Below are 24,449 nucleotides of genomic sequence, written 5' to 3' on the forward strand. Positions count from 1 at the left end.
CCTGGGCTGGGGCCAATCCGTAGTATCGGAGCACCGCTGAAAAGAACGGGTGCAAAGGGAACCGAAGTCCTGCTCTCAATGACTCCTCATAGATACAGAGGTCCTGACTCTCATTACAGGCCCTATCTCCTTCTATGGCCGCCCTCAGCTCAAATCTTGGGGGCACACAATATTTATCTCTAATGTCCCCCAGCATGGACTCGGTGAGGTGATTTTCCTCAACTAGAGCCCGCATGTTGTACTTAGGGTTGGCCTCCATCCGTGCTCTAGCGATGACCTCCACGACCCGGCCAGGAAAAAACATTGTCGACGCTTCAGCAACATCACTACGCCCACTCCCCCCTACTCGGTGGAGACTATCAGTCGGGAGTGGGGTGGCGTTCAGATCTAATATCACTTCGTCCTTGTCCCCTCCGTCGTCGCTGTCTATAATATCTACTCTAGTGGCCGGACTAGCCATTACAGGCTCCAGAAGCGGCCTAAGTTCTGAGCTACTACTGGTGGAAGACTCAGAACCGGACTCGTAACTCGAACTACTATCAGACATGTAGTAAAAAGAAAGGCTGAGAAAAATACCAGGGAGAGTAGAGAGCTCCTAAAGATCCACGCGCAAACTCCAAACACGAACTGCGAAGCCGAACTCACAGAGGAGGAGGAGAAGAAAAGTGAAAAGTGAAAAATGAGAGGTAAAAACCTCCTTTTATAACTTTTCAAAGGCGGTGTGGCATTAAATGCGAAGCACGCATCTCGAGGGCACTCAAATGACGCCACGTGGCCCTTATTAATGACGGACACATTCTCCCAGGCAAAGATGTGATTGGGCACGCGCGTATGAATACGCGCCTACACGCACCTATCCCCAAAGAACTTCGGACTGGACCTCCGGACTAAATTCCAGCCGGACTCCGGACTGGATTCTGTACTCCGGACTGGATATAACGCGTTTCTACAAAACGACAAAAACCAGTCCGGCCCAAGCCGGACTGGATATAACGCGTTTCTACAAAACGACAAAAACCAGTCCGGCACGACAAAAACCAGTCCTGCCCAAGCCGAACTGGATATAACGCGTTCTACAAAACGACAAAAACCAGTCCGGCCCAAGCCGGACTGGATATGACGCGTTCGCTAAACGACAAATGCCAGTCCGGCCCAAGCCGGACTGACGAACTCCGGACTGGACCTCCAACCGGACTCCGGACTGGACCTCCAGCCGGACTCCGGACTGGACCCCCAACCGGACTCCGGACTGGACCTTCAGCCGGACTCCGGACTGACGGACTCCGGACGGGACCCCTGGACTTAATTCTCCGATTCACTTCCACACGGCGTTTGCCCGTCCAGACAATCGATCAACCACACTTTCCCAAGTCACTCAATGACTTGGAAAACTGGGGGGCAACTGATGGGGTGTAAAGCTCCAGCCTCTCACAGGCCGCCACCTGTCCTGGAGTAGGTGAACTCTAGCCTCTCACAGGCCGCCACATGTCCCGGAGTAGGTGAGCTCCAGCCTTTCACAGGCCGCCACCTGTCCCGGAGTAGGTGAGCTCCAGCCTTTCACAGGCCGCCAACTGTCCTGGGTAGGTGAACTCCAGCCTCTCACAGGCCGCCACCTGTCCTGGAGTAGGTGAACTCCAGCCTCTCACAGGCCGCCACCTGTCGACACATGTCCTGGACACCTCACCAGGTTCTCCCCTATAAATAGGGGTTCAAAGCTCAAACCAAGGGGTAATACGAAAAACCCTCTCCACCCTAAACTCTTAGACTAGCTTTGCACTCCTGCTCATACTGACTTGAGTGTCAAAGGCCTGTCCGGAGTAAAACCCGGGTTGGTCTTCTGACCTCGCTTGCCTTGTGCAGGACTTAGCCCTCATAGCAGGACTCAGCCACTTCGCTCCCCTTCACTCCGGTCCCTCAGGACTCTGCTCCTCTGGTCATCCAGCTCAGCTCTTACGTCATTGTCGTACCTGTTACCGATTTTAGGTCTAACAGGATCCAATTTTCCTAGCAACCCTCGTTTAAAAGATGAATCAATTACAAAGTGCAGTCTAATGAGCCACTCAAAATAATAAAAAAAAAAAAGAGTGCAGTCAAGCTAAAGACAGATTTACCCTTTTTATACCTTATTGATATAGCGAGTATTGGTAGCAAAACAGGATTTCGTTCGGAAGATAAAAAAACGAAAACATGCGCAAAAGACAAGGGAGTGAGACTGTATCCCCACAAAATGCAAAATAAGCCATGGAATTGATCAAATCATCAGTCAATTCCCCTTTGTTTTGGTAGGAAAGTTGGGATTGGACCTCCAACCTCAGGGTTGGAGAACATACTCTTTACCTTTGAGCTAGAGGCTCAACCCCTCATTGGTCAAATCCATATTGATATTGTCTCTATATTCGAAAAGAAATCCCATTTTGGAATTCTTTTCCTTTATACATCATTTTAAATTTTCCATGTAACACATTCATCTTCATTTTATTTATTTCAACCATTGCTACAACCCAGGAAGAAGAATGTTGAGCTAAAACTCAGAGTCGCCTGCTTTAAAACCATCAAAGATCCCCTCGTTCGGCATGCATTGTTGTAAGGTGTCCATGTTGCCAAGAAATGGTAAGAAACAAACGTATTTTCAATTGCCCTTCATGTAATCATTTTACCCATACTTTGATCCACCAATCAAATGATCCTAACCGTATAGTATAGACCAGTGAAAGATCAAGCAAACAATCTGCAATACAGAAAACACCATCAAAACAGAGTCGTGGGTCTGCTTCAATGTGCATATACACTCAATTTCTGTGTATAGTTTATACACACAACCATTCTTCCTACTTCAGTGTTTATCAAATTGCAATCTGATGTCAGAGTAAACTCATGCAAACAGAGATACATTTAAAATGTAGATGTTTCTGCAACCATTCTGATCTTGGAGAGGTAGATGTCGTTTTGGCTAATTCTATCAGATGCTGTACAGAATAAGACACCAAACACCAGCTGCTAATAGTTTCTATATGTCAGATAATTTATGAAAAGAAAATTCCTACAGATCTATATTATTTATACAAAAAGGAATTACTTTCCAAACAGGGTTGTCTAGTGGTTTTTTGCAAAGCCAGGGGGATGGTTTTCTGGGCAAGCTGTGGTGCAATCCAAGAGGTGGTTTTCTGGGACATGAAAGGTTGAGTTTTTTTCCCACAGAGCTTAGAACCTCAGCTTCGAAGGGAGGGTTTCTGCTGGGACAAGTTTAACATTAAAGAAGATAATATATGATTAAGAGAGATACATCAATGATTACAGGAAGGACATGGTAACACTCAAAGAAATAATAGAGAAGAAAGCGAACCCAGGATTACATGGAAGAAATTAAATAGCCAAATCTAAACACCAACAAAGTAGGCTCAATCATCTATCCATAGCTGGATGATTATAGTAGATAGAATAAAAATTATTCATAATACCCTGAAGGTGAGACCAGAGGCGTGGAACTTTTGGTCCTCGAGCTGTTCTAACCGCTCGATCATTGGAGACGTCAGATAGTTCTCCCAATCACCCACCTCCCCTTTCCTAAATAAAGTGTTATTCCCAATGCCCAAAATAAAGCTAACTCCTGTCTTGTTCAATTGCAAATTGCTCATTGTCTTAAAACTACATAACTGTATTATTTCCTCCACCACCCCAACTTTCTCTTCCTCTAGAGAGAAAGGTTGCCCCAAGAACTCAGCCAACTTCTTCAAATGAAATGTGGGATCTTGTTTCATCTCCTCATACTTCAAAAACAAGACCCTTCCAGGCCTTTCTTGGCTTTCCTTCCAATACCCCAACACATGATCCCAATAAGGACCGAAAGGCGAAACTCCCTCACAAAACAAGTCGAAGGCCTCTTCGAGAGGAAGGGGAGGTCCTAGACTCTGGGGTCTAAACTTGTTATAGTAAGACCACGTGGATATGAAGGTATCTCTTGGATTACGACATATGTAAACAATCCGAGAATCAGATTGTATTGCCGATGGCGGTAATGAATTGTAAGGCGCGTGTGTAGAAAATAGTCTAGGGTGAGAAAGGTTTGAGAAATAAGAAACAGGATCATCTTCCAAGAACATTATATTCGAAGAAAGGGATAAGTGAATGGGAGTTATTGTTGAGCAAGGGATGGTTAGTGAAAGTGTAACGAGTGCGGTTCACAATGGCGAAAACGAGAGCCTTCAACCAAGTTGTACCCGTTTTGGGTGCGGCGCTCACTAGTACATCGGTGTTGTAGGCTTGAAATTGTTGATGGCATTCCATTACTGCTTTCAAGCACAGTAAAGGATACCAAAAGCCTTGGTATTGGTAGATATGGGGTCCGAACCACCCATTCCCTTTTGGGAGGGAGGAGACTAGTTCCTCTCATTTTTTGCTTATTTGTTCTTCATTTTCAGGCAAGTTAGTGGCTGGAATTTGGGATGTAGCCATGAAGAAGATGGGAGTTGAAGGATCTCAGTTATGATTAGTGTCCTCACAGGATTTTGATAGCTTTGGCTACATGAAAGCATATTTATGTATCTCCAAGAAGCAGCTCACATGAAATTCTTGCTGCAGTGGGACCATGATCTTCACCCAATCTTTGACGGATCTTTGTTGTGTATCTTTTTTGTATTTTGTCCCCTTAATCTATAAAATTACATACCTAGCAAAAGAAGAAAAGGCAAATGTGGCATGATGGTAAGTGGCACACCATATATAGTGGAAAACAGCAGAGCAATCCTAATCATTCCATCACGAAGGATATGGATATTTTTACTAATTGAATCTTTTTCTTTGTACTTTAAAAAGGACCCTTAACAGCTTTATGATTTTTACCTCTTGATGATGACCAGGTGAATAAATATATATTTATTTTCATAAGATTAATCCATACTTTTTGCCTCCGAAATTTATTTAATTTTTGTCGTTTTTGTAAAAGAAGTATTCTACTTTGCTTTATTTGCAAAAACAGTCTTCTTGTTTAACAATTTGGCAATAGAGTCGTTGCATTCGAGTGAATTTTGCAAATCAGGTTGTGACATCAATTTGTGACCAAAATACCAACGGTAGATTTTTTTTAACATATAGAAAGACCAAAATGTTACATGTTGAAAACAAAGTTACCAATGATGCTCAGTGATATGTTTTGAAATTTTATAAAGGGCGATGATAACCCCCCCCCCCCCCCCCCCCCCATGCGTGCTCCCCCCTTCTAATATGTTCACTTCAAATCACGTTATAAGGGGTATGTGTTCACATCAAATCACGTTATAAGGGGGCGCATGCGTACTGCAGGGTTGAAAGTTTGTTGAGAAAATCCGCCGGGCAATCCGATCCGATCGTGCACAAATTAACGAAAAGTAAAATAAACCAAACCACAAGATGAACACCTAGATTTACGTGGTTCGGCCAAGCCTACTCCACGGGCAAGAAACACGATCTTCCACTATAAATAAAAAATAAAAAAATACAAGGATTACAATGGATTAATCTCAAACCCACAACCCTTTCCATGCTTCTCAAACCCGAGACCGTACACCGAGAGTAACCCAAGAGAAAACCCACAAGAGAATACCCGAGAAAAAACCCGAGAGAATCCCGAGAAGAAACCCAATTTCTCTCTTTCTCTCTCCCTCTCTTCTCTCTCTCTCTCTCTCTCTCTCTCTCTCTCTCTCTCTCTCTCTCCCCTTTTTGTCTCTCCCCACGTGAGAGTAAAAACATCTCTCGTTTATATCACTTAGGTTTTAGAAAAACCTAAAAACATTGCCGTTTTTGCATTTGCATCGAGTGGTGGGAAATTAGGCAACTTTCCCAACAATCTCCACGTTGGCTTATTTCCCAACCACCATAAAGATTTTCTACTGATGTCTCTACCGGTCCATTATTACCGCAAACCACCATTGGCCTTCCAAAGTACCAGCTACACACCCTCGAATCACCTTGGTTCTGACTCCACCCGATTCGATCAACACGACCAATGCACTTGTGTAGCTACCTACCCGTTGACTCACCCAGTCAACCTTGGAGAGGGATCTCGATCCATGAATTGAGAAAGATAGGACCGGGGATTCCATTTCCATAGGGAAACCTATCGATGGTCACATTGGGACGGGAACAAATGGGAAGTATGCCCCGGTTTGATTTTTGTTCGGATGAGACGGCAGTGAACAATCTATAGAGAGCAAGGCACCCGTATTTTCCCTAGATCCTAAAAATGATCGTTGGGAGAGAGATTTGAGAGGGATCAAGTATGCCCCGGTTTGATTCTTGTATTGAAAGCTCACTTTTATTTTTATTTTTTTTCCTTTCCTAGCTGTACAGCTTATATATACTATGGGTACTCACATTCTTTTACATTTTTTTATTGTTCTTGGCAGATTTTTTATAGTTAAAATATCTTTTTACATCAGGTATTACATTTTCTGATTAATTCCTCAGTTATCAAAACCAGTAATGTTCACATTTGTACATGTTTTGTTCAACGGTATAATCGAAAATGAACCCTTCACAAAAGGAAGTTGTTGGTGACATAAGCCACACCACCCGAAGTACAAACTACTCCATCGAACATCTTGATCTTTACCGTTCCAACTCTCATGACATCACAAGTAGACCCGTCACCCAAGAACGCTACACCCACCCTTGTCTCATGAAACGTATCAAAATATTCCCTCCTAGAGCATACATGAACAGAGCACCTTGAATCTAAAATCCACTCATCATGAGGAGAAACGTGATTACCTGTGGAGACTGTGAGAAAGTCTCCAAACTCTTCGCTCTGCTCATCCGTTACCACCACCACAATATTCATAGCACCATTGTTCGCCTAGTCAGCTCACTTCGGACAATCCCGCTTAATGTGGCCATATTCCTTGCAACGGTAATGTTGCACACCCTTTCCACCGACCCTGAATCTTGACCTGCCTTTTCCTGATCCCCTATTAGACGACCTTCCTCTTTGATTCCCACCTTGAACAACCAATCCGTGCTCTTCACTTCCACCAAGAAGAGGTTTCTTCCGCATCTCAATCGTTCCATCGCCCTTGACAAAGAAGAAGGAGAAGAAAATGTTAGGTCTTTTCTTTTTTTTCCCCTGTACTTCTAGTTCTAGAGTTTTTGTGGTTCTTTCCTTTTCTTTTGAATTTTGATTTCATTCTTTTCTAGGGTTTATGCTTCTATTTTTTTTCTAGGTTTCTTCTTCTTCTCTTTTATTTTTTTAGAGGGAAAAGGAGAGAGATTTGAGATTTTGAGTCCAAAACTTATTATTGCATTAATTATGAGCAAAATAACCAGTTTTGGCCTTTCCGATTAGGACATACATGGATTTTAAAAATTAGGATTTTACCAGCTAAAATATTGATTTTACAATCTTGGATTACATAATCTAGGTTTTAGCTTAGGCCCTGTTTGTTTCAGATTGTGAGGGCCGATTGTGAACCCCCAACTGATTATTGGCTCAAATTTACATTTAATTTTGAGCCAATAATCAGATGAGGTTTATGTTTAACTTATAAAATCGAAGGCCCTATTCATTTGAGATTGTGACAAGCGATTGTAAGCCCTAGATTGATTATTGGACTTAAAAGTATGTTTAAATTTGAGTCCAATAATTGGTTAAGGGGTCACAATCAGTTGGCACAATCTCAAACGAATAGGACCTAAGTTTTAGCTTGTAATATTCTAATATCTTAGATTCTTTTCTTTGTGAAATGATAATGCCACCCCTTTTCAACCCCTTCCATATGTAGAGATTGTCACGTAATTTTCATGACGGGGACAAGAAGACTACCATGGATACATACTTTTTGAAGGTCTTGTTGGTTTTGGATTTTGAGAATTGATTTTGAGTCCAGAACCGATTCTTGGACTCAACATTGCCTTAATTTTGAGCCCAATAACCGGTTTTGGACTTTGGGATTTGTTCGGGGATTTCTGTCATTTATACGATTAAGATGTGCTTTTTCATTTCTTTTTCATTTTATTTATTTATTGTTAGTTTTTGGAATTTTGTATGTGATGATCAATTTATCAGGGTTTTAGGGGTTTTGTTGTTGCGTTACATTCCATGGGCGAATTGAAATTGAGTTGTAACTGTCTGTTTTCATTGGCGAATTGAAATTGAAATTGAGTTGTAATTTTCTGTGTACTTGTTTAATTATTTGATTCCAATTCTTCTTTAATTTTGATTCCAACAATTGGTTCTGGACTCACAATTATAATTTTATGTGTTCTTGGGCTGAACTGACTCCAATAATTGGTTTTGGACTCACAATTTTGAGTCCAACTTGTTATAGTAACATGATTTGATTTTTTTTTGCATTATTTTTTCTAGGTTAAACGTTAAGAAGTGATAAGTGTCGAAGATTTTAAATTTTATTTTGGGGTAGTTCTACTTCTCGCAATATTAATTCTTCAAGTATGCCTTCTCTATCTGCAATCATCTTGAAAAAAATTATATAAATCGAATAATGTTATCATTACTTCGCTATATATATATGTGAGAATAGGGTTCCTGCGCTTAACCTCAGAAAGGGTTCCTGCGGTGGCATGTTATATGCAGATTATAACCATTCTCATTGGCTAAAAGATGGGGACCCACGTGAGAATAAAAATCCCAAAATGAAAATAAAGAAAAGACCGTCGAAACCTTCTCCTTCTCTACGTTTGGGTTTTTGGAGCTCTTCTCTGCTTCTCTCTGTCTGCCAAAACGAGGTTCTCTTCTCCACACGGCGGAAACCCAACGACGTATCTGCCACTTCTTCAACCCAAAAAGGTCGGTCCCCTCTTTCTTTACTCCTTTTTTTTTTCCTCTTGGGTTGGGATTTTTTTCCTTTTCCTCCTCTACGGTTGGGTTTTTTTCGTTTTTTCCCCTGGTTTGTTTTGATTTGTTTTCCTTTTCCTCCTCTACGGTTTGTTTTGATTTGGTTGGGTTTTGGTAAATTCGAAATTGGCATTTTGCCGCCACGTGGAGTGGGAGATTATAGAGTTCGTTGTTTCTACGCAAATCTGCAAATTGTTTAAAACCCAAATAGAACCCTAATCAAATCATCTTCTTTGATTTTTCTTTTTTTGGGTTGTCAAAACCATATGGTTCAGATTATTAGGGTTCCATATGGTTTTTTTGATTTTTTTTTCTTTTTTGGGTTGTGAAAACCATATGGTTCGAACCCTAATAATCTGGACGAAAACCAGATTTTTTTTCTTCCATGTTTTCCTTCATTAGGGTTCGAACAACATTGTTCCCATTTCATTTGATTATTTGGGTTGTGAAAACCAAATTGTTACTCGTAGGGTTTTTTTGTTTTTTCCCTCTCTAGGTTTTTTTTGATTTGGTTTGCTTTTGGTAAATTGTTGATTGGCATTATTTGCTGAATTTTTCATGTGTTTGCTATAACCACAGTTTTCTTCCATGTTTTCCTTCATGTAAGCCGCTCACAATCACTTTCCCATTAATATTAATTTTCCTTTTTTCACCCCTCACAGTTATCGATTTGCCTACGATTTCTTAATTGTAATTGAATGTAAATAGAATTACAGTTTGTAGGTTTTGGTCAATGGAGCTTATTCATTTATATAATTTTCTTTCAGATGTTAATTGTTTAGATTGGAAGTATGAAAAAGAAAGTGATGGAATCTTGAACAGGGTTTTATGTGAGGTTTTGGTGTTTTGCAAGTGTCTGTTTAGGCTTGCTCGAGGAATTGTTTTTCTTTTCAGATTTTATTTGAGTGGAGGCCAGAGAACTTTAGGTTCATTCTTTTAATTGAAATCTTGTGTGTTTTGTTGTGTTAAGGTACCTAAAATGGTTGATTCTTCATCACATGCTTCTGGGTTTCATAGCGAAGATGTTGGTGCTACGTCCTCAGCTTTTGTCGATGAAAATGTGTCGCAATCTTGCAGCTTAACAATCAGTGACGAAGATGCAAATAGGTTAATTTTGGTTGATGGGGGTGAAGATAATGTAGTAGATGTTGACGGTGATGAGAATGACGAGGAGACTGTAGAGAATAAGCCTTTTCTTGGCCAGGTATTTGACAGTAGTAAGGATGCATATCACTGTTATAATGTGTATGGTTTGGTTAAAGGTTTTGGAGTACGAAAATCTAGTATAACCACGTCAAGGGTAACACAAGAAGTGATTTCTAGGAAATATGTATGTGACAAGGAGGGAAAGAAAGATCCAAATGACAAGTGAAGTGCTGGTAAGGAAGTAAAGGAACGTCGCATTGTCAGAGTTGGTTGTGAAGCGAGGATGATTATAAAATTAAGAGATAAGAAGTGGTTAGTAACAACCTTTGAAGACAAACATTGCCATGAACTTACCTCTCCTCTTAGAAGATCCCTGCATCGTTCTCATAACCAACTCCATAAGACAGAGACTGTTAAGAATTTGATAGATTCTTTCCATGGCATAGGGATGATGCCTGCTGGTATTGTAAAGAGTGTTAATGCAGTATCTGATAGAGACCTAGGTGTTCTCTCAGCGAACCAGGTGCAATCCCATTTGAAAGTAAAGAGGAAGAGCAATATGGGCCAAGACGCTGTCAATGTGGCCAACCATTTCCAGCAGAAACGTGCAGAAGACCCAGAATTCTTTTTTTCTATGGAGTTAGACATAGATGGGACGATGAGGTCCATGTTCTGGGCAGATGCGAGGGCGAGGGATTCTTACATTACCTTCAGTGATGTTATTGTCTTCGATGTGACGTACAAGACCAATCGATATTTGATGCCCTTCGCACCATTTACAGGAGTTAACCATCACAAGCAGTCTATCATGTTCGGATGTGCACTCCTAGCTGATGAGACCGAGGAGACATTCACATGGTTATTTGAGCAGTGGCTGACATACATGTATGGGAAAGCTCCAGGAGCTATCATTACTTATATGGATGGGGCAATGCGGAATGCGATTAAGACTGTCTTCCCAAATACCCGTCACCGATACTGTTCGTGGCACATTGGGAGGCACTTAGTTGAAAATGTTGCTGCAATGAGAGAGGCAGAGAGTGAGTTTATGAAAGACTACAACCATTGGTTTTACTCAAATGAAATAGATGAATGTGAGATTGAATGGGCTAAATTAGTTGAGAAGCATAAGATTGATGAGAAGCATTGGCTTTCCAAGATGTGGGAGCTTAGGATTCATTGGGTGCCGGCATATTGGCGAGGTACTTTCACTGCAGGCATGATTTCTAGTCAGCGCAGTGAAAGCATGAATGCTTACTTTGATGGTTTTGTAAACCAAAAGACTTCCCTCCATGATTTCCTAGACCAGTACGAGAAAGCGCTTGCTGACCGTCGTAGGAAGGAAACAGAGGAAGATTTTAAGTCGAAAAATTCAAAGGCTACAATGATAACATTAAGCCCATTGGAAAAGGAGGCTGGAAAATACTATACAAGGGCTATTTTTGGGCTATTTCAGGCGGAGCTTAAGAAAAGTTATGATTATTGGTGTAAAAAGCTTACTAAGGATGGGAATGTCACAACATACACTGTAGTACGCATGGATGGTGATTTTGAAACCAGAAAAGGACATATTGTTCTCTATAGCGATGCCGAATGTGTAAATGCGACTTGTGACTGTGTGATGTTCGAGACTTTAGGTATATTATGCAGACATATACTTAAAATTTTTGAGAAGAAGTGTTTAACTCTTATTCCTGAGAGTTACATACTTAAGAGATGGACAGTTGATGCACGATATCAAGTGTTGGGTAAAGTTCCTACAAGGGAACAAGGTAGGGAAAATGGCGTAACTCTGTTGAGGAGGTGGTGTTTAAAAGCAAAACAACGAAGGTTGGAAGAGGAATCTTATAATGATGAGACTCTTTTCAGCAAAATGGAAGAAATGTGCAATGCATTGTTGGCGGAAGTCGAGCAAAAGAAGAAAGAGAAGCAAAGTGAGTCAGAAGTCATTGGCAGCCAAGTGCAGTCGAACTTTGTTTGTAGTCAAATACCGGAGATAACTATCCGAGACCCACCAGTTGTGAAAACCAAGGGCCGCCCGAAGATTGCTTCACGGATGAAATCTTCAATAGAGACCTCTCAAGAAGAACCAAAGAAACGGAAGTGCTCCTATTGTGGGAAAATGGGTCATTATTTGACAACTTGTGAGAAGAAAGTTAAGGACGAACAAAAAGGAAAGAAATAGTAGGTTCGGAGGCTTCTTTTTTTTTTTTACAATGTAAAGATTGTCTTCTTTTTTGTTGTAAATTTTAAAACCATGCGAGTTAATGTTTATTTCTGGCTATAGATGCGTATAATGGAGGAGATGAGTACAAGGGAGGAGGGGGGGAGATGAAGAAGAAGATATTGCATTCTAATATTGCTTTTTTAGCTAGGTATGTGATATTGCTCTAGTTATGTGATATTGCTCTTCTGTGCCATTGTTTTAAAAAAAAATCAAAATAGAGTTTTGTTTTCCTTCTCTGATTGCTACTTTGTTTTAGATTTTGAGAACCATTGATTTATGCTCAAATTTATGTTTAGTCGATGTGTGTACCAAAAAAAAATAACAGATTGTTTACTCCAAAACTTATTATTAGGTTGAACAATGTAAATTTGAGTCCGTTATTAGATAAATGTTTAGTCCCTATATGTTTTAGAATTTGAGAACCATTGATATGTACAACCTGTTGATTAGAGAGTAATAATATTTTATCCTTGTTTTTTCCTTAATGCAGGTACTACAAGTGGCATGGAATGGGTGATGAAGCTCCAAGGCTGCTTGAGGGTTGGTTTTGAAGGCTCCTTGAAGGCTATTTCAATGAAAATGACTCGAAAATCCAATTTGTTTTGTATAATTAGCAAGTTGTTTTGTATAATTTAGAGTAGAGAGAATCCAATTTGTACATCTTTTGACATTCTGTAATTGAACTTTCAACAGGTTTTACATTTTATACAGTTTGAACTTAATGAGAGTATTTTAGACATATTTGTCTACCCTATGTTTTTGTCTGTACATGCTTAGTTGACTACCCTTCAAGAGGGTATCTTAATTTTTGAAGATATCTTGTGTAAAAGCAAATTTGCCCATACAGCAGGAGTTGAAAATTCTATGGCTTAGATTTTTGCAGGATGGTGTGGTAAGCTGTCAAAATATTGTTATGACTTGACTGTCAATGCTGAATCTTGGTTGAGGAACTGGCACTATTTATTTTTTTCTTAATTTCTCGTCATTGGTGGCAGGGATGGAGAGAAAGGTAGGCATAATACTAAGTCACTGCTGTCTTGTGCTTCCCCAACTTGCTTTTGCTCAATGCTCTTGGCAAAGGATTTGATTGGTTCTTCTGATATGTGCTGTGTACACCAACAAGTCACCTGTGCCTTCTTTGTTATTTCATTCTGGAAGTGTTGTGGACAGCCTTACCTGCGCATCTTAAGCTTCAATAAAACTGGAAACCGTCTTCATTCCACCTTCTACTGCTATATCGAGAGAAGATGCAAGTGGAGGGTGCTTGTTTGGCCCCACCGCTATTCTCTGCTTTACGCACGAGAAAAGGCCAACCTCCGTTGTCAAAGAAAAATCCGACATCTGTTATAGGGCATTCCAACCATTTAAGGCCTTAAAGTCAGCCACTTCAAGTGTAATAGATTTTTTTAAATTTATGCTGCCCCAAGTTGGATTCAGGTGGAGCTGAAATTGTCTGAAAAAGAGCTGTTGATGTATCATAGTTTCATTATTGTCATTCAGTGGAAATACCATGCTTTTCTTACAGAAGATGTGGATACTACATTTGTGTACTTTGAAGGAGAGTTTGAATGGGACTCAATGCAATGTACTGTCGTTCCTCAGGAACAAAGAAATTGAGCCATGTTTCCTGAACTAGCTGCCACACCTCTGGTTATGTTTAGTGTATACAGAATTTGTAGTACATAGAAAGATTAGAGCACTTAATATATGCTTCTGTACTGGCAGGATTCCACTTTGAAGAAAAAAGTATCTTGGGGCCACCTATTTGGATGATCTAAAACATTTATTTGTTGGATATATCGTGCCTCAAAAATCTTTCTCAATTGTGTATGATGCACATCACAATTCAATATTTTAGAGAACAGAAATCTCCATCTCAGGCAAACTTAAAGCTTGCCACCTCAGAAAATCAAGGGACTTCATCTTGAAGGAAGAGGAAAACAAGAAGTTAACTAAGCAATAACTACCTTTATCTGTACTAACTGAAAGAGATCCCAAAGAGCCTTTCCAGCTTTTTCTCATTTCGCCTTACAGAGTATTTATAGGCAAACCCCCAAGAACACTAACTTCACCGGTTAACTGATTATTTTGCAAATAGCTGCCACAAAAATTCAACTTCAAAAATTATGGAAGTTCGACATAGTGCATGAAAATATAAAACCAGATTCTTAGCAAATCCTGCATTCTCAGTACACTCGCAGAGACAAAGTTAAGGATCTTGGTGGATTCGAACCACCATCCTCTTGAGAAAAATTGGGACCTCTCTCCCAAGTGCTCTACCATTTGAGCTAAAGATCCACTTTTTGCCAACATCTTAAGTACTTTGAACCCAATTGTATCAATGAAGGGGGAATACCTTGAAATAGGGCTTCTTTTGTTGTTTCCATCGGATGGGGGGTTTGGTCATTTCCATCACTGTATTGCTTCCCAAAGCATAGTCATGTTTTCAAAGACTGAGCTTATCAAGCTTGGCTGCCTCTTGGAATTTGAAGATGAAGCGGTTGAGTTCTTGCTGATTTTCTGGTACTAATTCTTGACAATTAAAACTGTGGTTTTAGCAAACACATGAAAAATTCAGCAAATAATGCCAATCAACAATTTACCAAAAGCAAACCAAATCAAAAAAAACCTAGAGGGGGAAAAAACAAAAATACCCTAAGAGTAACAATTTGGTTTTCACAACCCAAATAATCAAATGAAATGGGAACAATGTTGTTCGAACCCTAATGAAGGAAAACATGGAAGAAAAAAAATCTGGTTTTCGTCCAGATTATTAGGGTTCAAACCATATGGTTTTCACAACCCAAAAAAGAAAAAAAATAAAAAAAACCATATGGAACCCTAATAATCTGAACCATATGGTTTTGACAACCCAAAAAAAGAAAAATCAAAGAAGATGATTTGATTAGGGTTCTATTTGGGTTTTAAACAATTTGCAAATTTGCGTAGAAACAACGAACTCTACAATCTCCCACTCCATGCGGCGGCAAAATGCCAATTTCGAATTTACCAAAACCCAACCAAATCAAAACAAACCGTAGAGGAGGAAAAGGAAAACAAATCAAAACAAACCAGGGAAAAAAATGAAAAAAACCCAACTGTAGAGGAGGAAAAGGAAAAAATCCCAACCCAAGAGGAAAAAAAAAAAGGAGTAAAGAAAGAGGGGACCGACCTTTTTGGGTTGAAGAAGTGGCAGATACGTCGTTGGGTTTCCGCCGTGTGGAGAAGAGAACCTCGTTTTGGCAGACAGAGAGAAGCAGAGAAGAGCTCCAAAAACCCAAACGTAGAGAAGGAGAAGGGTTCGATGGTCTTTTCTTTATTTTCGTTTTGGGATTTTTATTCTCACGTGGGTCCCCATCTTTCAGCCAATGAGAATGGTTATAATCTGCATATAACATGCCACCGCAGGAACCCTTTCTGAGGTTAAGCGCAGGAACCTTATTCTCTCTCTCTCTCTCTCTCTCTCTCTCTCTCTCTCTCTCTCTATATATATATATATATATATATATATATATATATATATATATATATATTTTTATGCATGTCCAGATGTCCTATATTCAATCTTCTTATTTATAAGATTAGTGGTTTCTAAAATCCTTCAAAAATATTATACTAATTGATAGATAAAATTTTCAGGTTATTTATTGATCCAAATTCACTCCTCAAAATTATAAGTTGAATCATGGGCAAACCAAAAACTATCGATGCATTCTTCAAAAAAAAAATGTTAATGATTCAGAAATCAATGCACATTCTCCATTAAATTCTGACATGTCAATTATTGAGCAACGTCCTTCTAAGTTACCAAGAACCCATCAAGAAGTGGTTGATACTACTTCCTTAGAACGTGATCCGGAATTGCGTCCTCAGATGTGGGAATATCCTGTTAATCAATGAGATGAAATTCGTAGTGCATATCTTATAGTTGGAGCGTATCAATGTTACTTTGAGAGTATCATCTTTCAGGAGCAGAGAATCATCTTCACCAATTTCAATCTTCTTTGTTCAAACAAATTTCTTGGTTAGAATACTCCCCTTCAAAGGATCCTGCATTTTGTCTTCCATGCTATCCTTTTTGTAAGGAACCAACATGACGCCCGAGATTAGCTGCGTTTACAAGTGAAGGGTTTCAAAATTGGAAAAAAGTGAATGATGGATTGAATTGTGCCTTTTTAGGTCATGTTGGAAAAGACCCTAATTCACCAAATAAAATTGTTGAGAAGGCTTGTCATGATCTATCGAATCAATCGCAGCATATTGATAAACTGATAGAAAAAAAAAACTTAACAGATTGAGAATAACCGATTGCGACTCAAGACCTCCATAGACACCGTTCGCTGGTTAACATTTCAAGCATGTGCTTTTAGAGGTAATGATGAAAGCGTAAGTTCAAAAAGATCGAGGTAATTTTATTGAAATGGTAAAGATTTTGGCAGATTATAATGAAAAAGTTTCCAAGGTTGTCTTAGAAAATGCTCCAAAGAATGCCCAATACACATCGCCTAAAATTCAAAAGAAAATATTGCATATTTTTCCAAGTAAAGTGCGTAGTGCAATTCGTGAAGATATTGGGGATGCAAAATTTTGCATTATTGTTGATGAGGCTAGAGATGAGTCTATGAGAGAGCAAATGGCTCTTATTTTGGTATTTGTTAATAAGGATGGTTTTATTAGAAAACGATGTTTTGATCTAGTACATGTTAGAGATACTACTGCATTGACTCTTAAAAAGGAGATATGTGCCGTTCTCTCTCGTCACAATCTCAACATTCAAAACATTCGAGATCAAGGATATGATGGTGCTAGTAATATGCGTGGTGAGTGGAATGGTTTAAAAGCCTTATTTCTTAAAGATTGTCCGTATGCATATTACGTGCATTGCCTAGCTCACCAATTACAATTAGCATTGATTGGAGCATCCAGAGAAGTAATTCCTATTCATCAGTCTTTCTCAAAGTTGTCTTCCATTGTTAATACTATCGGTGCCTCCTGCAAACGTCGTGATGAATTACAGTCTAACCAAGCGGATGATATTGCGTATTTGATTTTTATTGATGAGAATGAGTATGGTAGAGGAGCTAATCAAATTGGTACTTTGCAACGAGCTGGGGATACTCGATGGGGCTCCCATTATAGTTCTATTTGCAGCTTACTAAAGATGTTTTCTGCTACTTGCACATTGCTTATAAATATCATTAATAGAGGAGCCACTTCTTCTCAACATGGTGATGCAGATACCGCTTATGATGTGATGACAACTTTTGAATTTGTTTTTATATTGCATTTGATGAAAGAAATCATGGGAATCACTAATGTTCTCTGTCATGCTTGGTAAAATTGTTCGCAAGACATTTTGAATGCTCTGCACTTAGTCTCAACTACAAAATTACTCATTCAAAAGTTGAAGGAAGACGGCTGGAATAGTTTGCTTGAGAATGCGAAATCATTTTGTGAAAGATGTGGGATTGATATTCCTGATATGAGTAGGGCTGGCAACGGGGTGGGTCGGGGCCGGATGTTGGGGTCCCCTACCCCTTCCCCTTTGCGGGGAATTTCCCCCCTCCCCTTCCCCTCCCCTCTGCGGGGATGGTGGGGAATCCCCTTCCCCTCTCCGCGGGGAATATCTAATCCCCTTCCCCTCCCCGCATCCTTCGGGGACAAAATCCCCACCCCGCCCCACTCCAACATCACCCCCTCTTTAGTCATTGATACACTGATGATGGGTGTCCCTAATCAACTTGATGCAATTTCAATATATAAAAATGTTATAAACTAGCATACTTGTAGACGAAGGAGATATATTTCTTACTCTTCAGAAGATAGTAAAATCCCTTGAAGTACTAACTTGACTCTTGAGTGCCCTCGCAGCAGTCGCACCAACAGGCGTTATAAACCCAAATAGATGCCTGAGCAATGTTCAGAGGCTTGGGAATCACCAAAATGCAAAAAGTGAACTGTGTCCCTAACCTGAGCAATGTTTTTTTCGTGGGAAGGAATTAAGGAAACCCTAAGTCCCTAACCAAAATAAAAATGCAATTTATTATTTTATTATTTTATTTTCGCCACCGATGTTGGCACTACGATTTTTTGATAATGGCATACACTCAGCTTGTCTTTATTATTTCAACATCTGTCAAAAGGTTATTATAGTTCCCAAAATGCTCTCAGAAGCTAATTAAAAGGAAAAGACAAGCTAAGTTTATGTTTGGGGACATCTTGTAGCCGATCCACAGAGTTTCTAGTAGTTTTCCTTAAAAAAAAACACTTAAAAATATACAAAAAAATGGCATTGATTAACGGGGCGAGCGGGGAGGGGCGGGGCGGGGAGGGGACAACTACATCCCCTTCCCCTTCCCCTCCCCGCACCGGGGAATTTTTAAATTCCCCTTCCCCTTCCCCTATCAAATCGGGGAATCCCCGCCCCAAACGGGGCGGGGCGGATCCCCTCTTTTTCGGGTGAAATTGCCAGCCCTAGTTATGAGTTCCCCTTACACAGCAGGTCGTGGTCGGTCACGTGAATCACAGGATCTCATTATGATAGAGCACCATTATTGGGTTGACATATTTAATGCTGCAATAGACTCTCAATTGCAAGAGCTAAATAGCAGATTCAATGAGCAACCAACGGAGGTCCTTATTCTTAGTTCTATTCTTGATCCTAAGGATACTTATAAATCTTTTAAAATTGAAGATATTTGTAATCTTGAGGAGAAATTTTATCCTCGAGATTTCTCAGAGGAGGAAAAAATTCATTTGAGATTTCAACTGCAGCATTATGAGCTTGATATACTTCAGCATCTAGATTTTTAAAATATTTCCACAACTTCTGAACTTTACCAGAGATTAAGTGCAACGGGAAAGTCAGCGATCTATTATCTGATTGATAGATTGATACGTCTTGTGTTGACTTTTCCGGTTTCAACGGCAACTACAAAACGTGCATTTTCGGCTATGAAGCTTGTTAAAACAAGACTTCGTAACAAGATGGAAGAAGAATTTCTCGCAGATTGCTTGGTTTTCTACATCGAAAAAGAAATAGCTAAGAGTTTCAGTACAGAGATGATCATAGATGAATTTTATTCTATGAAAAGTCGACGGGCACAACTTAAATAGAATGATTTAGGTTTACTTTTTTGTTTCCTTTTGTCGGTTTCAATCAAAGTTGACTAACACGTTTGCATATTCATGGAGTTATAGCATACTCTTCGTGTATTGAAAGTCCTATCATATTTTTTATTCATTAGTTTAAATTTAAGGTTTAACTTATATTCTATGAAAGTGTGTGCGTGTGTGTATATCGTGCATTTTTTTTACAACTAGTCAGGCCTCTACAGGTGTAAATTCCTGGTTCCGCCCTTAGTACCAACCTCCTCATTTTGGTCGAAAAATGCCAATTGGGGACATCAAAATACGAGAATTGCGAAGGGGGGGACACAGTTTTGAAAATTTGTTATAGGGACGAAATGGGGGTTATCAGCCCTCTAAATGGGGTTATCAAACTCTAAAAGGGGGTTATCAACCCTCGGTAACAATTTCTCAAAAGTGCGTCCCCCTCTTTGGCAATTCTCGTATTTTGATGTCCCTCATTGTCAAATTTTCCTTTGGTCATTTAGAAAACGGCTGTCATGCACGTTGTTTGAGGAAAAACAAAAGGCGACATCCCATCTTGCACTTTTGAGGTGATCATTTACCAAAAAGGAATTACTTTCCAAACAGGGTTGTCTAGTGGTCTTTTGCAAAGCCACGGGATGGTTTTCTGGGCAATCTGTGGTGCAATCCATGAGGTGGTTTTCTGGGACATGAAAGGTTGAGTTTTTTCCCACAGAGCTTAGAACCTCAGCTTCGAAGGGAGGATTTCTGCTGGGACAAGTTTAACATTAAAGAAGATAATATATGATTAAGAGAGATACATCAATGATTACAGGAAGGACATGGTAACACTCAAAGAAATAATAGAGAAGAAAGCAAACCCAGGATTCCATGGAAGAAATTTAATAGCCAAATCTAAACACCAACAAAGCAGGCTCAATCATCTACCCATAGTTTATGATTATAGTACATAGAACAAAAATTATTCATAATACCCTGAAGTTGAGACCAGAGGCGTGGAACTTTTGGTCCTCGAGCTGTTCTAACCGCTCGATCATTGGAGACGTCAGATAGTTCGCCCAATCACCCACCTCCCCTTTCCTAAATAAAGTGTTATTCGTAATGCCCGGAATAAGGCCAACTCCTGTCTTGTTCACTTGCAAATTGGTCATTGTCTTAAAACTACATAACTGTATTATATCCTCCACCACCCCAACTTTCTCTTCCTCTAGAGAGAAAGGTTGCCCCAAGAACTCAGCCAACTTCTTCAAATGAAATGTGGGATCTTGTTTCATCTCCTCATACTTCAAAAACAAGACCCTTCCAGGCCTTTCTTGGCTTTCCTTCCAATACCCCAACACATGATCCCAATAAGGACCGAAAGGCGAAACACCCTCACAAAACAAGTCGAAGGCCTCTTCGAGAGGAAGGGGAGGTCCTACACTCTGGGGTCTCAACTTGTTAAAGTAAGTCCACATGGATATGAAGGTATCTCTTGGATTACGACATATGTAAACAATCCGAAAATCCGATTGTATTGCCGATGGCGGTAATGAATTGTAAGGCGCGTGTGTAGAAAATAGTCTAGGGTGAGAAAGGTTTGAGAAAAAAGAAACAGGATCATCTTCCAAGAACTTATATTCGAAGAAAGGGATAAGTGAATGGGAGTTATTGTTAAGCAAGGGATGGTTAGTGAAAGTGTAACGAGTGCGGTTCACAATGGCGAAAACGAGAGCCTTCAACCAAGTTGTACCCGTTTTGGGTGCGGTGCTCACCAGTACATCGGTGTTGTAGGCTTGAAATTGTTGATGGCATTCCATTACTGCTTTCAAGCACAGTAAAGGATACCAAAAGCCTTGGTATTGGTAGATATGGGGTCCGAACCACCCATTCCCTTTTGGGAGAGAGGAGACTAGTTCCTCCCATTTTTTGCTTATTTGTTCTTCATTTTCAGGCAAGTTAGTGGCTGGAATTTGGGATGTAGCCATGAAGAAGATGGGAGTTGAAGGATCTAAGTTATGATTAGTGTCCTCACAGGATTTTGATAGCTTTGGCTACATGAAAGCATATTTATGTATCTCCTGGCAAAACCGACCCATGCCCGCGGGTTGACCCGGCCCACCCGCAAATTTGCGGGCACGGGTCTGGGTTTTAGTGACCCGCCAAAATTTGACCCGCGGGCAACCCAACCCGCAAAAACATGGGTTGGGCCGGGTCAACCCGCGGGTACCCGCGGGCACCCGCATTTTAAAGTAATTTTTAAGAATTTATTGGAGAATGTTATCAGCTCTTGGAAAATCATCAGATGTAAATGATTTTTGGAGTATAACCTATTTTGCCTATGGCCCATCTAATGGACGGTTTGGATCATCCGATGGTGTGGGCCATACCATACCTTTAAAAAAGTGAGAGTGCCCTCAGCAGTGTTGGTAACATTTCGTTTTTTTTTTTTTTTAAGGCTGTGCAAAGATGCGGACAGAGGGAGGTTTCTAGCAAAAGAAAAAGTAAAAAAAACGTAATCATTACACAAAAGAAAAGTAAATAAGTGAGTTATAAAGTTTTTGATGAAAAATTACGGATAAATGGTTATGTAATTATAAAATAACGAGAAAAATACGACAAACATGTGTAGAGTTATTACAATTACGGGAAAAACTTGGGTGCGGTAAAATCACGTCAAATCAGGAGAATTTAAATCCCATATTATATTTGCTTATAATTGCGGGTGACCCGCGGGTTAACCCGGCCCACCCGAGGGCCGCGCGGGTCATCAAATTTCTGACCCGCAAAAATGCGGGTCACCAAAATTCTGACCGGTGTGACCCGCACCCGCACCACCCGCGGGTTGACCCGGCCCGACCCACCCGTTTGCCAGGTCTAATCTCCAAGAAGCAGCTCACATTAAATTCTTGCTGCAGTGGGACCATGATCTTAACCCAATCTTTGACGGATCTTCGTTGTGTATCTTTTTTGTATTTTGTCCTCTTAATCTATTAAATTACATACCTACCGAAGAAGATAAGGCAAATGTGGCATGATGGTAAGTGGCCCATGTATTATGATTTTGTCGGTTGATCTGGTGGCACAGCTTTATGATATAGTGGAAAACAGCAGAACAATCCTAATCATTCCATCATATCACGAAGGATATGGATTTTTTTTCTAATTGAATCTTTTTCTTTGATTTTTACCTCTTATTTTCATAAGATTAATCCATACTTTTTGCTAGGGCTGCAACTCGGGTCGGGTTTTGGAGAACCCAACCCTACCCGAGAAATATCTCGGGTCGGGTTTTTTTTCGGAAAACCCACGATTCCCAAACCCGGCCGTACCCATGATAAATCTCAGGTCGGGTCAGGTCGTGTTTTTTCACGTTGAGGCAATTTTTTAAGGAAAACTCTTGTTTGGCAAGGCAACTCAACTCATAGAAGCAGAAATTACACTCACATTACACTTGAATCAAACAATGATGTAATTACACTCACATTACACTAGAATCAAACAATGTTGTAATCAAACAACGTTGTAATTACAATCAAACAATGCTGAATCAAACACTTGAATCAACTCAACTCATAAAAGCAGAAATTACACTCACATACTATAATAGTGGGTGCGTGGGTTTTCGCTTTTAACTTTTAACTAACAATAGAGAAAAAAAGAGTACATACTATAACTTATGTAACTCAGGTCGGGTCGGTTCCCTTCAAACCCGGCTCGACCCGAGATTCATGAAACCTGAACCCAACCCAGGCTATTTTCGAGTCGGGTCGGGTCGGGTCGATGCGGTCGGGTAAAACCCGGCTCGAGTTGCAGCTCTACTTTTTGCTAGTGGAATTTATTTAATTTTTGTGGTTTTCGTAAAAGAAGTATTCTACTTTGCTTTATTTGCAAAAACAGTCTTGTTTGACAATTCGCAAATAGAGTCGTTGCATTCGAGTGAATTTTGCAAATCAAGTTGTGACTTCAATTTGTGACCAAAATACCCACGGTAGATTTTTTTTTACATATAGAAAGACCAAAATGTTCTTAGAGATTTTATACGGTGTAAGCTCTTATAGTCCCTTATTTTTCAAAATGTACTGTACATACCACATCATAGGACGATCCAAACCGTCCATGTGATGGAACACAATGTAAATAGGTTGTGACAATAAAATTATTTTCATTGGATGATCCTAGCTCTCCAATCTCATGTTCTATATGTGAAACGATGAAAATTACCTCGTAGAAAACAAAAATACTAATGATGCTCACCGGTATGTTTTGAAATTTTATAAAGAACAATGGCGAAAACGAGAGCCTTCAACCAAGTTGTACCCGTTTTGGGTGCGGTGCTCACTAGTACATCGGTGTTGTAGGCTTGAAATTGTTGATGGCATTCCATTACTGCTTTCAAGCACAGTAAAGGATACCAAAAGCCTTGGTATTAGTAGATATGGGGTCTGAACCACCCATTCCCTTTAGGGAGGGAGGAGACTACTTCCTCCCATTTTTTGCTTATTTGTTCTTCATTTTCAGGAAAGTTAGTGGCTGGAATTTGGGATGTAGCCATGAAGGAGCTGGGAGTTGAAGGATCTAAGTTATGATTAGTGTCCTCACAGGATTTTGATAGCTTTGGCTACATGAAAGCATATTTATGTATCTCCAAGAAGCAGCTCACATCAAATTCTTGCTGCAGTGGGACCATGATCTTCACTTAATCTTTGACGGATCTTTGTTGTGTATCTTTTTTGTATTTTGTCCTTTTAATCTATAAAATTACATACCTAGCAAAAGAAGATAAGGCAAATGTGGCATGATGGTAAGTGGCCCATGTATTATGATTTTGTCAGTTGATCTGGTGGCACAGCTTTATGATATAGTGGAAAACAGCAGAACAATCCTAATCATTCCATCATATCACGAAGGATATGGATATTTTTACTAATTGAATCTTTTTCTTTGATTTTTACCTCTTGATTTTCATAAGATTAATCCATACTTTTTGCCTGTGGAATTTATTTAATTTTTGTGGTTTTTGTAAAAGAATTATTCTACTTTGCTTTATTTGCGAAAACAGTCTTCTTGTTTGACAATTTGCCAATAGAGTCGTTGCATTCGAGTGAATTTTGCAAATCAGGTTGTAACTCAAGTCCAATAATATTTTACTATCTGTGT

General features: G+C 39.8%; 3 protein-coding genes, 1 long non-coding RNA gene and 1 pseudogene across 4 annotated transcripts; 4 read left to right on the plus strand and 1 right to left on the minus strand.

Annotated features, from left to right (window-relative positions):
* The first annotated feature begins 10,253 nt into the window (after nucleotides 1-10,253).
* LOC143850123 (protein FAR1-RELATED SEQUENCE 5-like) lies at nucleotides 10,254-12,748 on the plus strand. Its single transcript, XM_077359422.1, has 3 exons — nucleotides 10,254-12,114; nucleotides 12,258-12,345; nucleotides 12,688-12,748. The coding sequence occupies exons 1-3, from the start codon at nucleotides 10,254-10,256 to the stop codon at nucleotides 12,746-12,748; spliced, it is 2,010 nt and encodes a 669-aa protein (XP_077215537.1).
* A 281-nt stretch (nucleotides 12,749-13,029) lies between these two features.
* On the plus strand, nucleotides 13,030-13,829 carry LOC143851985 (uncharacterized). Its single transcript, XR_013236580.1, has 2 exons — nucleotides 13,030-13,089; nucleotides 13,193-13,829. It is a non-coding gene; the product is annotated as an uncharacterized LOC143851985 (long non-coding RNA).
* A 2,788-nt stretch (nucleotides 13,830-16,617) lies between these two features.
* LOC143850124 (uncharacterized) lies at nucleotides 16,618-17,535 on the plus strand. Its single transcript, XM_077359423.1, has one exon. The coding sequence runs from the start codon at nucleotides 16,618-16,620 to the stop codon at nucleotides 17,533-17,535; it is 918 nt and encodes a 305-aa protein (XP_077215538.1).
* Nucleotides 17,536-18,677: 1,142 nt separating this feature from the next.
* Nucleotides 18,678-19,313, plus strand: LOC143850125 (uncharacterized). Its single transcript, XM_077359424.1, has 2 exons — nucleotides 18,678-18,830; nucleotides 19,041-19,313. Exons 1-2 carry the CDS (start codon nucleotides 18,678-18,680, stop codon nucleotides 19,311-19,313), a joined length of 426 nt encoding a protein of 141 aa, XP_077215539.1.
* Nucleotides 19,314-20,275: 962 nt separating this feature from the next.
* On the minus strand, nucleotides 20,276-21,109 carry LOC143850127 (cytosolic sulfotransferase 15 pseudogene; annotated as a pseudogene).
* Between the last annotated feature and the right edge of the window lie 3,340 nt (nucleotides 21,110-24,449).

This window comes from Tasmannia lanceolata, unplaced genomic scaffold, assembly GCF_043159265.1.
Source record: "Tasmannia lanceolata isolate RefF3 unplaced genomic scaffold, GAP_Taslan_0.1 ptg000018l, whole genome shotgun sequence".
In the NCBI taxonomy this organism is placed as follows: domain Eukaryota; kingdom Viridiplantae; phylum Streptophyta; class Magnoliopsida; order Canellales; family Winteraceae; genus Tasmannia; species Tasmannia lanceolata.

Coding starts and splice junctions, on each gene's coding strand:
- LOC143850125 (XM_077359424.1), top strand. CDS start 18,678: ATGAGTTCCCCTTACACAGCAGGTCGTGGTCGGTCACGTGAATCACAG. Junction 18,831..19,040: donor TCAATGAGCAACCAACGGAG/GTCCTTATTCTT, acceptor GAACTTTACCAG/AGATTAAGTGCAACGGGAAA.
- LOC143850123 (XM_077359422.1), top strand. CDS start 10,254: ATGATTATAAAATTAAGAGATAAGAAGTGGTTAGTAACAACCTTTGAA. Junction 12,115..12,257: donor GGGTCATTATTTGACAACTT/GTGAGAAGAAAG, acceptor TTCTGGCTATAG/ATGCGTATAATGGAGGAGAT. Junction 12,346..12,687: donor AATATTGCTTTTTTAGCTAG/GTATGTGATATT, acceptor TCCTTAATGCAG/GTACTACAAGTGGCATGGAA.
- LOC143850124 (XM_077359423.1), top strand. CDS start 16,618: ATGGTAAAGATTTTGGCAGATTATAATGAAAAAGTTTCCAAGGTTGTC.